Source organism: Pristis pectinata, chromosome 22 (assembly GCF_009764475.1).
Source record: "Pristis pectinata isolate sPriPec2 chromosome 22, sPriPec2.1.pri, whole genome shotgun sequence".
Taxonomy (NCBI): Eukaryota; Metazoa; Chordata; class Chondrichthyes; order Rhinopristiformes; family Pristidae; genus Pristis; species Pristis pectinata.
Genome location: NC_067426.1, coordinates 4,531,296 through 4,547,082, shown reverse-complemented (window position 1 = coordinate 4,547,082; position 15,787 = coordinate 4,531,296). Strand labels below are relative to the sequence as shown.

General features: G+C 45.2%; 1 protein-coding gene across 8 annotated transcripts in view; it reads right to left on the bottom strand.

The window, feature by feature from the left end:
• The window catches only part of LOC127581693 (polycomb protein SCMH1-like), a 215,827-nt gene that overhangs the window by 9,502 nt on the left and 190,538 nt on the right, over positions 1 to 15,787 (bottom strand). For 7 of the 8 annotated variants that reach the window (XR_007957991.1, XM_052036325.1, XM_052036330.1 and 4 more), the window contains 4 exons: positions 10,928 to 11,128; positions 4,944 to 5,132; positions 2,830 to 2,961; positions 2,510 to 2,710 (listed from right to left, as the gene is read on the bottom strand). Coding sequence is in view for 7 of the 8 variants with exons in the window: in XM_052036325.1 (XP_051892285.1) it covers positions 2,510 to 2,710; positions 2,830 to 2,961; positions 4,944 to 5,132; positions 10,928 to 11,128 (723 nt within the window). In the remaining variant the exon portion in view is untranslated. The remainder of the gene's footprint in view (positions 1 to 2,509; positions 2,711 to 2,829; positions 2,962 to 4,943; positions 5,133 to 10,927; positions 11,129 to 15,787) is intronic. The other variant, XM_052036326.1, reaches the window with a different exon arrangement.

Genomic DNA, 15,787 nt, shown 5'->3' with positions numbered 1-15,787 from the left:
GCAACAACCTTTCCCTCAATGTCAGCAAAACAAAAGAGCTGGTCATTGACGTCAGGAAGGGGGTGGTGCACATGCTCCTGTTTACATCAATGGTGCTGAGGTTGAGAGCTTCAAGTTTCTAGGAACAAACATCACCAATGGCCTGTACTGGTCCATCTACACAGACACCATGGCCAAGAAAGTGCACCACTGCCTCTACTTCCTCAGGAGGCTAAAGAAATTCGGTATGTCCCCATTGATCCTCACCAATTTTTATAGATGCATCATGGCTTGGTATGGCAACTGCTTTGCCCAAGACCTCAAGAAACTGCAGAGGGTTGTGGACACACCTCGGCATGTCACGGAAACCAGCTTCCCCTCCATGGACTCTGTCTACACTCCTCGCTGCCTTGGTAAAGCAGCTAACGTAATCAAAAACCTCTCCCACCCTGGACATTCTCTCTTCTCCCCCCTCCCATCCGGCAGAAGTTAAAAAAGCCTGAAAGCACGTACCACCAGGCTCAAGGACAGCTTCTATCCCGCTGTTATAAGACTATTGAATGGTCACCTTGTACGATAAGATGGACTCTTGACCTCACAATCTACCTCATCAAGGCCTTGCACCTTATTGTCTGCCTGCACTGCACTTTCTCTGTAACTGTAACACTTTATTCTGCATTCTGTTATTGTTTTCCCTTGTATTACCTCAATGCACTGATGTGATAAAATGATCTATATGGATGGCATGAAAAACAAAGTTTTTCACTGTACCTCAGTACACGTGACAATAATAAACCAATTTACAATTCTGTCCTGTTTCCATTTTCACAAATTTGACTGACTGATTTTGACTTGATACCATCGAAGATTCTATAAAACCTGAAGATCATTGTATGGCTCAAATTTTGATTTCTTTTTTTTAAACATAATCTTGTCAAAGTTACCCTTTGAACGAGTCACTAAAGCCAGAAGATTCATCACAGTTGGAAGTTCAAAGCACTTCCTGGGGCACCTCAGGGATGTTCATTTATTCAAGGAGATCAGTCAGATCGGAATGGAGAGAGATGTGACTAAAGATTGTTTATTAAATGATGCTCATCCAGCAGAATAATTTCAAAGAGGCCAGGGATCAAATCTCTATGTGCCCTGATTTATATGCCTCAGCAACAAATGTATAGAACGCTTATTTCATGCATCTTGGGAAGCATCTTTTGTGGGTGAGGGATCAAAAGAGCTTTTAGGATGGAAATGTAAATTGCAGCGCACATAAAAAAATGTTTTGCAGGGTGTCATCACAGAACAAGCTGTGGGTTGAATTTTAATATGACTGGCATATTATGCACATGGTACAGGAGGAACAAGAAAGACTTGTCTTTCTACATCCTCCTTTCATAGTCACAGGATGACCAATGTGCTTTGCATTTACTCACTGAAATATATTCACTGTTTCATTGTAGGAAACTTGGCAGCCAATTTGTACAAAGCAAGCTCCCACAAACAGCATTGCGATCAACAGCAGGCTATTTGTTTTTGTGATGGTGGCAGAAGAGTGGGAATTGGTCCCTTCAAAAAGGTCAAGGGTTCACCATCATCATCCACAGGGAGAGCAGATAGAGCTTCAGTTTAATGGCTCATTTGAAAGACAGGGCTTTGAAAAGTGTAGCCCGTCTACAATATTGCATTGTCGACCCAGATCTTTATCCTCGTGTGTTTGGCATTTTAAGCTCAGCCAGAGGAACTGAACACATTCCACAAACAGTAACCGCTCTTTCAACTAGATACATGTAACATTACTGGAAATAAGAACTGGGCATTGAAGGAGGATTAATTAAATGAATGGAGACACATGAGACAGCAGATGCTAGAATCTGGAGCAAAAAACTGCTGGAGGAGCTTAGCAGGTCCAAAGGGATGGTCGACGTTTCAGGTCGAGACCCAGTATCAGGACTGAGGGTGTAGAGGGGAGATAGCCAATTGAGGAGGAGGTAGGAGCTGGCAGGTGATAGGTGGATCCAGGTGAGGAAGGGGATGTTGGGCATCTTGCCATCATCCATCCCTTATCTAGTTCCATTTATTACCTTCCTTACTTATCAGAATCTGCAGCCCCTTTGTTGTCTCCATTTATCACCTTCCAGCCTCCGTCTCCACCTCTATCTGCCCATCATTCCCCTCCACCAATTGCCTGCCAGCTCCTGCCTCACCCCTCCCCCTCACCCCTCTATTCTGGCTATCACCCCTCTACACTCTCAGTCCTGATGAAGAGTCTCAGCCCAAAATGTCGACCATCCCTCTGCCTCCACAGACGCTGCCTGACCTGCTGTTCCTCCGGAAGCTTGTGCTTTTAATTCAATGAATGGTTCTTCTCAAGGTGAACCTATTCTGCTCTCAAAATCCATCATTTAAATTTCAATGATGAAAGCACAGAGCTCTGGCTGAGGTTCCTCAGGGTTATGGGAGGTTGATGCAATGTGCTGCCCAAGAGCCATGCTCAGAAAGAAGGGGGATTGGGAATAGGTCACCAGGACATTACCTCCAGAACTGAGTCGACGAAATGACCCTGCGCTGCTTTGCGTGAGGCTCATCGAGTGTTGCAGAGGTCGATAGGCTCGGAACTCCCTGGAGTTTCTACTCATTGGGCTGGAGGGATTTACGGAATTAAGGGCGGAATCCATGGGATCCAGACGGTGCTCCGTGGGGCCCGGGTGACCATCCTCCAGGATGAAGGTTTCACCTGGGAAAATAAATCATCAAACATTAAGCTTGACTGATAAATGCAGAACAGTAGTAATCAAAACTAGGACAGATCAAGCTTCCTAAAAAATGTCTATGTGAAGTCAGGATCAAACTTACCTTCAAAGGGGTGCTGATCAGTTTTGGGTAATTTGGGTGAAAGTGGTGCACTGTATGGTGGGGCATCTTGTGTGTACCTTTTAATTCCTCTGTCTGGTCCCTGAACACCCCTCTCGGCCGATTCATATTTCCCTGGGGAAAGATGAATAGCTGTTTATTGAAACTAAGCAAAGCTTCTTTTTTGCTATCTCGGAGTCTCCTGGCTAAAAACTTTCCAACGCCCAACCTAAGCTTGACAGAAATTAAGTTCAGCCCTTTCTTCTGGAGGTGATGTGGTGTCTCTGGGAAGTCTTGTATTAAGTCTGGCTGTCTGTAACTGGTTAATTTCACCAAAATCACAGCAGGCTAGCCTGCAGTTACAGCCCTTCTACTGCAGTTAGTTCAATAAAATTCAGTGGAAAGCAGGTCCGATAAAAGGTCCTTAACCCGACTCTAATTCTGTTCCTCCATGCATAGATGCTGCCTGACCTGCTGAGTAGTTCCAACATTTTCTGTGTTATTTCAGATTTCCAGTATTCGCAGTTTTTTCATTTTCAGATCCCAGATCTGACAGATCTCAGCGCAAGAGGCCAATTGGCCCATGAAGCTTGTGCTAGCCCTTTCAAAAAGACTCATGCCCTCACTCTTTCTTCATATCACTGCAATTGCACTCTCTGAGTATTGATTCAGTTCCCTCTTGAAGGTTACTAATAAATTGTTCTTCACCAGGCTGTCAGGCAGTGGATTCCAAACTCTGTCCCTTGCTTCTGGTCATTTGGTCAGTCACCTTCAACCTGTGCTCTCTGGGCATTGATCATTCTGCCATTGAGGGCCCATCTAATCCTGATTTCAATCACTTTGATCATAAGGCAAGGTGGCGCAGGAGCTTGGCGACTCATTGCAAGCTGCTCTCTGCAGATCTAGTCATTACTTCTATTTATAATTGTTCTACTCTTTTACATCTAAATTCTATGGCTCTAAGAATTATTCATAAGTACAACCCTAGATCCTTTAGTTGATCATATATCACCTAAAAACAGTCCCAAAACCTCTTCCTGTCTCTATGAAATATCTTCACAATGTTGTTGAAGTAGGGTCCCCAGAACTGTTCTCAATGGCTCAGGAGGGGCCAGTCCAGTGTCATAAATGGTTCAGCAAGCTACCTTGCTCTGTACTCTATTGATAACCTTGTCCAACTAATTCTGAAGATATGCGTAAGCCCATGCCTCTGTGTCCTCTTACACTCTCCTTAAAACTGTAACATTTAGCATGGATTATCTTTCGTCAGCCTACCGACTAAAGTGGAGACACAAGAGACTGCAGATGCTGGAGTCTGGAGCAACAAACAAGATACTGGAGGAACTCAGCAGGTCGAGCAGCATCTGTGGGGGGAAATGGACAGTTGACGCTGTTCATCTCAACCACTAAACTTCATCTGCCACATGTCTGCCCATTCCACCTGACAGTAGGAGGAGAGGATTAACAAAGAAGAACTGGTCATGAGTAGGGACGAGGTAGCCCAAATTTCTTTGAGATGTGTAAAATCATGAGAGGCTTAGTCAGACTAAACAGAGAGGTTGGTGACTGGGAAAAAGAGAGTTGGGAGAAGGGAAACCGAGAAAAAAATATTTCACTCAATGAGAGGTGTGGATCTAGAAATGTGAGGCAGAAACCTTGCCCATATCAATAAAGCCTCTGGATGAGCAATGAAAGAGCCAAAACCTGCAGGGCTGCGGAGCGTGAACAAGGAAGTTGGATTAAGCTCAAGTCCAATTGTGCCACCTTATGTGCTACTGATTCTATGCTTTCCTGGTCTATTATCATCTCCACCATTAATTAATCCACGTGCCCAGGTTTTATGCAATCTGAAGGTTTTGAAAGTTTGCCTTGTTCTCCCCCCTCCCCCAAAACCATTAATTACTCTCAATAAGAAATATTAAGGCTGCTCTTCATATTCTAAGTAATATTTATCAATATCTACATTAAATCAAATCTTGCAAAATTTACTGAATTTTGCAAAGAAATGCTTGATCGTGCACCTTCCCAATTTTTTCAAAAGTGTTTTCATGTACAAACAGAATTAAAACCTAGCTTGGAGAATTCTACAAATCTTTTTGTGCCTGTTGTGCAGGTACCTGGCATGAACCGGTCACTTTCGTAGTCAGAAGGGTTGTGGTTGGCTGGGTTGCATTGACTGAAAGGTTGATTCCCGAAGAGATTGTCACACCGTAGGCTGTGGCACAGCTTCTCCAGAAAACGCAGTGCATACACAACGCTGTTTACTGCTGGCAGGTTTAACGTGTGTTGTTCACGGTCAAATGTGGCTAAGGAAAAGCAAAAATGGAATTAATTTGAAAGAACCTCCATAAACAGGGGAGGGAACGCATGGGTTACCAAATGTAATTAGATTCCTGTGGCGAGGTGTGGTTAATCCTTGTTTATCATCCACTTAACTGGGACAAACTACAGCTGATCAATGTGCATGAGTGATTCAGTACTCATTCACTTGCAGCTTAGAATATAATACAAGAAATGGAAGCAGAACCAGACTATTTGGCCTCTTGAACCTGCTTCACCGGTGTGAGATCATGGATGACTCTCAAACATGCTCCTGCCCATCCCCTGATCCCTAGGTGAACAAAAGTCCATCAATCTCAGCCTTGAGTACACTCAACATCTGTGCATCTGTAGCAATCAAGCAAATGACAAAGGTAAACAATCCCAAGTGGAGAAGTTTCTCCTCATCCCCATTGTAAATGGCTGACTGTGCCCACTGGTTCTACATTCTCCAGCCTGAGAAAACAACCTCTCAGTATCTTGTGGGTCATTGAGGGTACCTCTAAACCCAGTGACTACAGACCAATGTCACACAATCTCTCTTTACAGAACAAGCCCCTTATCCCGGGGGAATCAATCCAGTGAATCTTCACTGCACTAAATTCTTCTTAGGCATGAGGGTTTGTTAATTTTATGCTCTGTGATCGGTGCTAATGATAAGTTGCACACATTTACATTGAGGCGTTCTGGCGTTCTGAAGCCTGCATCATATCTCCAGGCAATCTCTGGCCAATCAACGTGACTGCATGTAACTCCATACAGTGAAGAGCACACGGTCTACAACTCCAGTCTGTGAGTCCTGAGAGTGATTGCCCACGTCTGTAAGGAGTTCAAGTTAAAATGAGTTTCTCAAACAACAGAACAAGTTGCTGTTGTTAGCTAATGTTGTTTGTTGTTCAAGAAAGGCTCTAAGAATAAGCCAGGAAGTTATAGGTCGGTAAGCCTGACATCAGTCATGGGTAAATTATTGGAAGGTATTCTAAGGGACAGGATACATAAGTATTTGGATAGACAGGGCCTGATTAGGGATAGTCAACATGGCTTTGTGCGTGGTAGGTCATGGCTAACCAATTTTATGGAGTTTTATGAGGAAGTTACCAAGAAGGTCGATAAGGGAAAGGCGGTGGATGCTGTCTATGTGGACTTTAGCAAGGCCTTTGACAAAGTCCCGCATGGGAGGCTGGTCCAGAAGGTTAAGTCGTTTGGCATTCAGGATGAAGTAGCCAATTGGATTCAACATTGGCTTAGCAGAAGTCAGAGAGTGGTAGTAGGTGGTTGTCTCTCTGACTGGAGGCCTGTGACTAGTGGGGTACCGCAGGGATCGGTGCTGGGTCCGTTGTTGTTTATCATCTATATTAATGATTTAGATGATAATGTGGTAAACTGGATAAGCAAATTTGCAGATGACACCAAGATTGGGGGCGTAGTGGACAACGAAGGCGGCTACCCAATCTTGACCAGCTAGAAAAATGGGCTGAAAAATGGCTGATGAAATTTAATGCAGACAAGTCTGAGGTGTTTCACTTTGGGAGGACAAACCGGGGTAGGACTTACACAGTGAATGGTAGGGCTCCGAGGTGTGCGGCAGAACAGAGGGACCTGGGAACACAGATCCATAGTTCCCTGAAAGTGATGTCACGGGTAGATAGGGTCATAAAGAGAGCTTTTGGCACTTTTGCCTTCTTAAATCAGGGCACTGAGTACAGGAGTTGGGACGTTATGTTGAAATTGTACGAGACGTTGGTGAGGCCGAATTTAGTATGCAGGTTTGGTCATCTACCTACAGGAAAGATATGAAATAAGCTTGAAAGAGTGCAGAGAAAATTTACAAGGATGTGGCCAGGACTTGAGGACCTGAGTTACAGGGACAGGTTGAATAGGTTAGGACTTTATTCCCTGGAGCGCAGAAGAATGAGGGTAGATCTTATAGAGCTACACAAAATTTTGAGGGGTATAGATAGGGTGAATGCATGCAGGCTTTTCCCCTCAGGTTGGGTGAGACTAAAACTAGAGAACATAGGTTTAGGGTGAAAGGTGAAATACTTAAGGGGAATCTGAGGGGAAACTTCTTCACTCAGAGGGTGGTGCGAGTGTGGAACGAGCTGCCAGCGGATGTGGTAGATGCGGGTTCAATTGTACCATTTAAGAGAGGTTTGGATAGGTACATGGATGGGAGGGGTTTGGAGGGATATGGTCTGGGTGTAGGCAGATGTGACTAGGCAGAAGATCAGATTAGCATGGGCTGGATGGGCCGAAGAGCCTGTTTCTGTGTTGTAGTGCTCTATGACTCTAAGTAGGATGTAGCGAGAGTTGGTCATGTGACCCTTCATGCCTACTCTGCTCTTCAATTAGATCAAAGAATCATGGAATTACAGAAAGATATTAGAATGGGTGGAGCATTGGCTGACAGGCAGAAAGCAAAGGGTGGGAATAAAGGGATCCTGTTCTGGTTGGCTGCCGGTTACTAGTGGTGTTCTGCAGGGGTCAGTGTTGGGGCCGCTTCTTTTTACACTGTATATCGATGATTTAGATTATGGAATAAATGGTTTTGTGGCTAAGTTTGCAGATGACACCAAGATAGGTGGAGGAGCAGGAAGTGTTGAAGAAACAGAAAGGTTGCAGAGAGACTTGGACAGTTTAGGAGAGTGGGCAAGGAAATGGCAGATGAGAATCAACGTTGAGAAATGTGCGGTTGTACACTTCGGAAGAAGAAATAAACGGGCAGATTATTATCTAAATGGGGAGAAAATTCAAAATTCGGAAGTGCAAAGGGACTTGGGGGTCCTTGTGCAGGATACCCTAAAGGTTAACCACCAGGTTTGGATCGGTAGTAAGCAAAGCAAATGCTATGTTGCCGTTCATTTCAAGAGGAATAGCGTATAAAAGTAAGGATGTGTTGATGAGGCTCTATGGGGCACTGGTGAGACCTCATTTGGAGTACTGTGTGCAGTTTTGGGCCCCTTATCTTAGAAACGATGTACCGATGTTGGAGACGGTTCAGAGAAGATTTACAAGGATAATTCCCGGAATAAAAGGGCTTACATACGAGGAGCGTTTGTTGGCTCTTGGACTGTATTCATTGAAGTAGAGAAGAATGAGAGGGGACCTCATAGAAATATTTCGAATGTTGAAAGGACTGGACAGAGTAGATGTGGCTAAGTTGTTTCCCTTGGTGGATGAGTCCAGGACAAGAGGGCACAGTCTTAGAATTAGAAGGTACCCATTTAGAACAGAGATGAGGAGAAATAACTTTAGCCAGAGGGTCGTGGATTTATGGAATTTGTTGCCACATACAGCTGTGGAGGCCCTATCATTGGGGGTGTTTAAGGCGGAGATTGATAGGTATCTAATTAGTCAGGGTATCAAGGGATATGGGGAAAAAGCCAGGAATTGGGGCTAGATGGGAGAATAGTTTAGCTCATGGTGAAGTGGCGGAGCAGACCCGATGGGCTGAATGGCCTACTTCTCTCCTTTGTCTTGTGACCTTGTGAAAGAGTCACACATTACAGCACGGAAACATCCCCTTCTGCCCACTGAGTCCTTGCCCACATTCAAGCATAAATTGACATGAATCCCATTTTATTCTCCCCGCATTCCCATCCGCTCACCCACACACCAGGGGCAACTCACAGCGGCGAATTAACCCACTGACCTGCACGCCTTTGGGATGTGGGAGAAAACCGGAGCGCCCAGAGGAAACCTGCACGGTCACAGGGAGAACGTGCAAACTCCACACCAACAGCACCGGATGTTGGGATTAAACTTGGGTTTCCAGCACTGTGAGGCAGCGGCTCTACTGGCTGCACCACAGATCTGACCTTGGCCTTGTCTCCATTTCCTTGCCTGTCCTCATTGACCTGTAAACCAAAATTCTGCTTATCTCAGCCTTGAATATATTCGGTGATCTGGTCTCCATCATTCTCTGGGACGGTGAGTTCTGAAAATTCAAAAACATTCGAGAGAAGAAATTCCTCCTCAGCTCCATCTTAAACTGACGACCCTTATTCTGAAACCTTGTTCTCTAGATGCTCCTTCTCCCTTGAAGGGAAACATCCTCTCAGCATCTACACTGTCAAGTCCCCTAACATCCTACAGACTGTCCCTGGGTTACAAGAGCCTGACTTACGGACACCCGTATCTATAAGTGAGTTCCCATCATATTATTAAATTCAGAAGTCCGACGTAGGTACAAATGTTTATTCCTACCAACGGCAGAACTCGTTTCTTCCCTCTCTCCACTCTTAGCCTTTGTTCTCATCGGTCTTATGTGCTGTTGATGCCATTCATTACAATACTGTGGACGTGTGGTTACCATTTCACGTGATTCTTGTGTATTTTCCGACTTACGGACAAAATCGACTTATGGACGTCTAAGAACAGAACTCGGGGATGGCCTGTGTATGTTTCAAAAAGGTCTTCTCTCATTCTTCAAAACTTCCAATGAGTGTAGGCTCAACCTGCTCAACGTTTCTTCAAAAGTCAACACCTTCATCCCTGGGATCAACCCAGTGAACCTCCTCAAAGACCCCACCCACCTGGGTCATTCTCTCTTCTCTCCTCTTCCATCAGGTAGAAGGTACAGGGCCTGAGCTGAGGTACAGGGCTGTCCTTGAGCCTGAGGGCACATACCACCAGGATCAAGGACAGCTTCTACCCCACTGATAAGACTATTGAACGGTTCCCTTATACGATGAGATGGACTCTGACCTTGCACCTTATTGCACTGCACTTCTCTGTAGCTGTGACACTTTACTCTGTACTGTTATTGTTTTTACCTGTACTACCTCAATGCACTCTGTACTAACTCAATGTAACTGCACTGTGTAATGAATTGACCTGTACGATTGGTATGCAAGACAAGTTTTTCACTGTACCTCGGTACAAATGACAATAATAAACCAATACCAATGTAAGTACATCCCCACTTAAACAAAGAGACTAAAACTCTGCACCTTACTCCAAGTGTAGTCTCAGCATTGCTCTGTAGAGCTGCAGCAAGACTTCCCACTTCCAATACTCCACGCCCCTTTAAGTTCCTTAAGATGCATGCATGCTAACCTTACGTGGAGACATGAAGATAAGAAAGGGTTGCAACAGTGGAGCTGCTACCTCACAGCTCCAGCAGCCTGGGTTCAATCCTGACCTCCAGTGCTGTCTGTGTGGAGTCTGCACGCTCTCCCAACATCCTGTGATCTGGTTTCCTCCCACATCCTAACGATATGCAAGTTGAAAGGTTAGTTGGCCCAGTAGCGGTTGAATCTGGGGGTGCAGTTAATGTGAATGGAGGGAGACAAAGGCATGGGGTTAGTGTACAGATTAAGGTAAGCGGGTGCTTATTGGTCAGCACGGACTCAGTGGGCTGAAAGGCCTGTTTCCCTGCTGTATGACATTATGGTATCCAGGTCCCTCTGTCCCACAGCATGCTGTAATCTCTCTCCATCAGATATAACAGGCACGGTAGTGTAGCGGTTAGCAGAACGCTTTACAGCACCAGCAACCCAGGTTCAATTCCGGCCACTGTCTGTAAGGAGTTTGTACGTTCTCCCTGTGTCTGTGTGGGTTTCCTCCGGGTGCTCTGGTTTCCTCCCACATTCCAAAGACGTACGGGTTAGGAAGTTGTGGGCATGCTATGTTGGCGCCGGAAGCGTGGCGACACTTGCGGGCTGCCCCCAGAACACTCTACACATTTCACTATGTTTCGATGTACATGTGACCAATAAAGATATCTTATATCTTATAACAAAAACAAAGAACAGATTGAACACAGAACTCATCTGCTCACCAGATATCACCTCCCCACCGTGACCCTGCTTCAGGAAGGAGAACACCACTTTCTGATTGTACGCACAGTCTATACAGGCCTGGACAGCCTGTTGCAAGACCACAGAAGCCCGAGCTGGTCCAAAGTGATCAGGTAGTTGCTGTACTTTTTTCCTGTCCAGGTGGGGTCCTGGGTTGCCGCTTTTGTTCAAGTAAACACACACTGAACGTGGATAAAAAGACAGAAAATGGTTGGTTACATTAATACCGTGAACAAATCTGCACAAAGCTCACGGCTCACCACCCCTGGGGGAAGCAGGGTTTCAAAAGTTAGTCAGAGCGGCACAGTGAAGTTGTATGTGGGGAAGTACAACAACAAACACAAATCCTGGGCCCAGCACAGAGATGCAATCACAAGGAAGGCGCCTCAGCATCTTTACTTAGAAGGTAAGAAGGATTCGGCATGTCACTGAACACGCTAACAAACTTCTACAGGTGTACTGTTGAAAATACCCTGATGGGTTGCATGATGGTCTGGTATGGCAATTTGAATGTGCAGAAGCTGCAGAGAGTAGTGGACTCTGCCCAATACGTCACGGGCACATCTCTCCCCACCATCGGTTGTATCTACATGAGGCGCTGCCTCAGCAATCGTCATCAAAGATCCCCACCATCTGGGCCATGCAATCTTCTCACAGCTACCATCGGGCAGGAGGTACAGAAGCCTAAAGTCCCACACCACCAGATTCAGGAACAGCTACTTCCCTTCAACCATTCGGTTCTTGAACCAACCGGCACAACCCTAATCACTACTTCAGTGTAGCAACAGTATGACCACTTTGCCCACTTTGTACTACAATGGACTTCGTTTTTTTGTTCTAGTTGTGTCCTTTCTTGTATAATTTATGTTTTTCTTGTGAACGTTGTGTATCTAATGCTATGTGACTGTGATGCTGCTGCAAGTAAGTTTTTCATTGCACCTGTGCACACACGTACTTGGGCAGATGACAATGAACTTGACTTTGCCTTTGAAGTAGTTTCTATTCATTGTTGGAAAGAGTGGAAAAAAAGTGGGAACAGAGTAAACTAATCTTTCCAGGTGATGCAGCAAAAGGTTTGGGAGCCTCTCTGTTGGGGGAGAGGGTGACCACACACACACTTGGTTATCCAACAGACAAGAGACATCATGGAGACACAAGAGACTGCCGATGCTGAAACCTGGATCAACAAACAAGATGCTGGAGGAACACAGTGGGTCAGGCAGCATCTGTAGAGGGAAATGGACAGCCGACGTTTCGAGTTGAGACCCTCCTTTGGGACTGAAAGATAGAAGGGAGGTAGCCAGTATGAAGAGGTGAGGGGAAGGGGTGGAGCAAGAGCTGGCAGGTGATAGGTAGATCCAGGTGAAGGGGGATGACAGGCAGGTGGAGGAGGGAGAATGGAAGTAGCGACAATAGCAAGAGACATCAACGATGTACTTCAGCATCTAGGCATCTTGGTGAAAGTGAAGCAAGATCACAGTGAAGCAAGGTCAGACATACCCTTGGATGTGTCTTAGGTCTGACCCGAAACTACTGTTTTAGAATGCCCCACAGACTTTTATCACAGAGAAACATCTCCAATGATTCTTCACTGACTGACAAGGGAAATGACATTGAGCCAAAGTTAAGGGTGGTGGGTGCTTGGTCAAAGGTAGGCTTTAAGGAGATCTTCAACACTAGGGGCGATCTACTTAGGCAAATAAGTTTGGGAAAAAGTAAGAACTAGGAGCTAGGGTATTCAGTCCAGTGAGCCAGCTCTGCTTCTCAATATGGTTGTGGTTGATTTTCAACCTTGTTCACTTCCCTGCTCCCTCCCCATAGCCTCTGATTCCCTTGGTCCATGAATCAATCTCAGGCTCAAACATACTCAATGATTGAACTTCCCCAAACCTCTGAGGTGGACAATTCCAAAGATTCACAAGCTGCTGAGTGACGGAATTTCCCTGTAACTCAATCGGGAATGGTGACCCCTAATCCTGAGAACATGTCCCTTAGGTCTGGAATCCCCAGCCTGAGGAAATAGCATTTGCTTTGTCACCCTCCTTAGTTTGCTAATGTTTCAGTGAGATCACCCTTCATTCTTCTGAAAGTAGGCCCTTTGATTTCTATCTTCTCTTGTTCCAGAGTTCAGTAATGGTTGAAGAGTGGGTCAGATTAAGTCAATGGGTAACGGTCCAAGGCTAGAGGGGTGGGGGGGAACAGAGCAACCAGAAAAGCAATGAAGTGATTGGAGTAAAGTTTTGAAGAGTAAGGGGCACATAACACAAGTCAATAAATGACCTTAACATGAATCAGAATCAAATTTATTATCACTGACATATGATGTGAAATTTGATGTTCTGTGGCAGCAGTACAGTGCAAAGACATAACATTACCATAAATTACAAAAATAAATAAATAGTACAAAAAAAAGGAATAATGAGGCAGTGTTCATGAACAATGGACCTTGGGGTAATGCCCTGTTGAGATGGCTGGATTTCAGGAGACTATCATAGAGGATACGCAGGAAGTTAAAAGCAGAGTTTCTGGAATATTACGAAGCAATGCAAAGGAAGCAAAACACTGATAAATCTCCACCATCTCTAAACTGGTTGTGCACCAGCCAAAAGCTCCTCCAAATGAAGTATTGGGAAGATCAAAGTCATTGCCTCCACTCCCTGATATAAACTCATAGGCTCCATCCAACACAGGCAGCAGTTGATGCAGAACCTAACTTTGGTCTCATTTTTGTATCTGTGTCGAGTTTGGGACTTCACGTCCACACCATCTCTCTCCACCTCTGTAACACTGGCCAACTCTGTCTCTGTCTCAGCTCATCTTCTGCTGAATCCAGACCCTCCCCCGATGTGTCTTTGTCACCCTCTAGTCCCACCTTTTGCAACACTTCCCTGCTTCGCTTCTCTTGCTCTCCACAAACCTGAATATTCAAAACTCTTCGGCCCAGACCCGAACTCACTCTGACTCCTGTTCTCCCGATGTCTGTGCTTCCTGACCCAAACCAGCTTCAAATCAAGGAATGCCTTGATTTGAAAATTCTCATCCTTGGTCACTTCAGCCACAGAAATATCTGCCTCCGTCTTAGAACATAGAACACTACAGCACAGTAAAGGCCCTTCGGGCCCACAATGTTGTGCTGACATTTTATCCTGCTCTAAGATCTATCTAACCCTTCCCTCCCACATAGCCCCCTATTTTTCTATCAATCATGTGTCTATCTAAGAGTCTCCTAAATGTCCCTAATGTAACTGCCCCCACAACCTCTGCTAGCAGTGCGTTCCATGCACCAACCACTCTCTGTGTAAAAAATTTACCCCTGACATCCCACTTATACCTTCCACCAATCACCTTAAAATTATGTCCCTTCACGTTAGCCATTGTTGCCCTGGGAAAAAGTCTCTGACTGTCCACTCGATCTATTCCTCTTATCATCTTGTACACCTCTATCGTCACCTCTCATCCTCCTTCTCTCCAAAGAGAAAAGCCCTAGCTCACTCAACCTATCCTCGTAAGACATGCTCTCCAATCCAGGCAACATCCTGGTAAATCTCCTCTGCACGCTCCATAAAGCTTCCACATCCCTTCCACAATTAGGCAACCAGAAATGAACACAATACTCCACGTGTGGTCTGACCAAAGTTCTATAGAGCTGCAACATCACCTTGTGCCTCTTGAACTCAATACCCCAACTAATGAAGGCCAACACTCCATATGCCTTCTTAACAACCCTATCAACCTGCGTGGCAACCTTGAGGGATCTGTGGACGTGGACCCCAAGATCCCTCTGTTCCTCCACACTACTAAGAGTCCTGCCATTAACTATGTATTCTGCCTTCGAATTCGATCTCCTGAAGTGTATCACTTCACACTTATCTGGGTTGAACTCCATCAGCCCAGCTCTGCCTTAGATTCTTCTTCTTCTCCAGTTTTGATTGTTCTACCACTGTGGCCTTCAGCCATTGATGCACTCATTTTGGAATTCCCTCCCCAGACCACTCTTGCCTTTCTTTTCATCTTTAAGACCCTCCTTTAAACCTTCCTTCGCCCTCACCAGATGTGGACAACAAAGTGATTTATTTATTGTCAGTCCCCTAATCACACCCAAGTCAACCACACTGCTGGGTCAGGAATCACATGTAGTTGGAACAGGGTAGGGCACAGAGTGTACTCCTTGAAAGTCAGATGGCTTAGTGATCAAAACTACTTATTTATTTCACTCGTTGGATTTAAATTCCCCAGCAGCCATGCTGGGAGAATCAGTAGGTTGCTGGACATGTGAGAGAGAAGAGGCTACAGGGAAATAAGTGGGAGAATGGGATTGCCCTGAAAATTGATGAGCTGAATGGCCGCCAATGTTGTAAGTCAATATAATACCATTTGAACTCATGATAATACCTTTTGGATACAATCCCAGTAATTTACTCAACCTGCCACTGTGCCTATCTACCTCCCATGGTTCAGTGTTCATTTTGTTTGACGCTTTCCTGTGGAGCACACTGAAGACACCGTTACTAAGCTAAACGTAAGAATTAGGAACAGAAGCCAGCCATCTGGCCTGCTCCACCATTCATCAAGGTTATGGCTGATCCACTCCCTCAGTGACACTACTCCCATATCACCTGATTCCCTTCATACCCTGAAATCTGTTCATCCTTGAAATGAATTCAATGACTGAACATCTACAACCCTCCAAAGTTTCGCCATTGTCTCAGTGAAGAAATTTCTCCTCTCCTCAGTCCTAAATGACCTGACCTCTTATTCTGAAACTGGGATTCCTGTTCCTAGACTCTTCAGTCAGCTGAAACATCCTCCATGTATCTACCCTGTCGAGCCTTGTAAAGTTT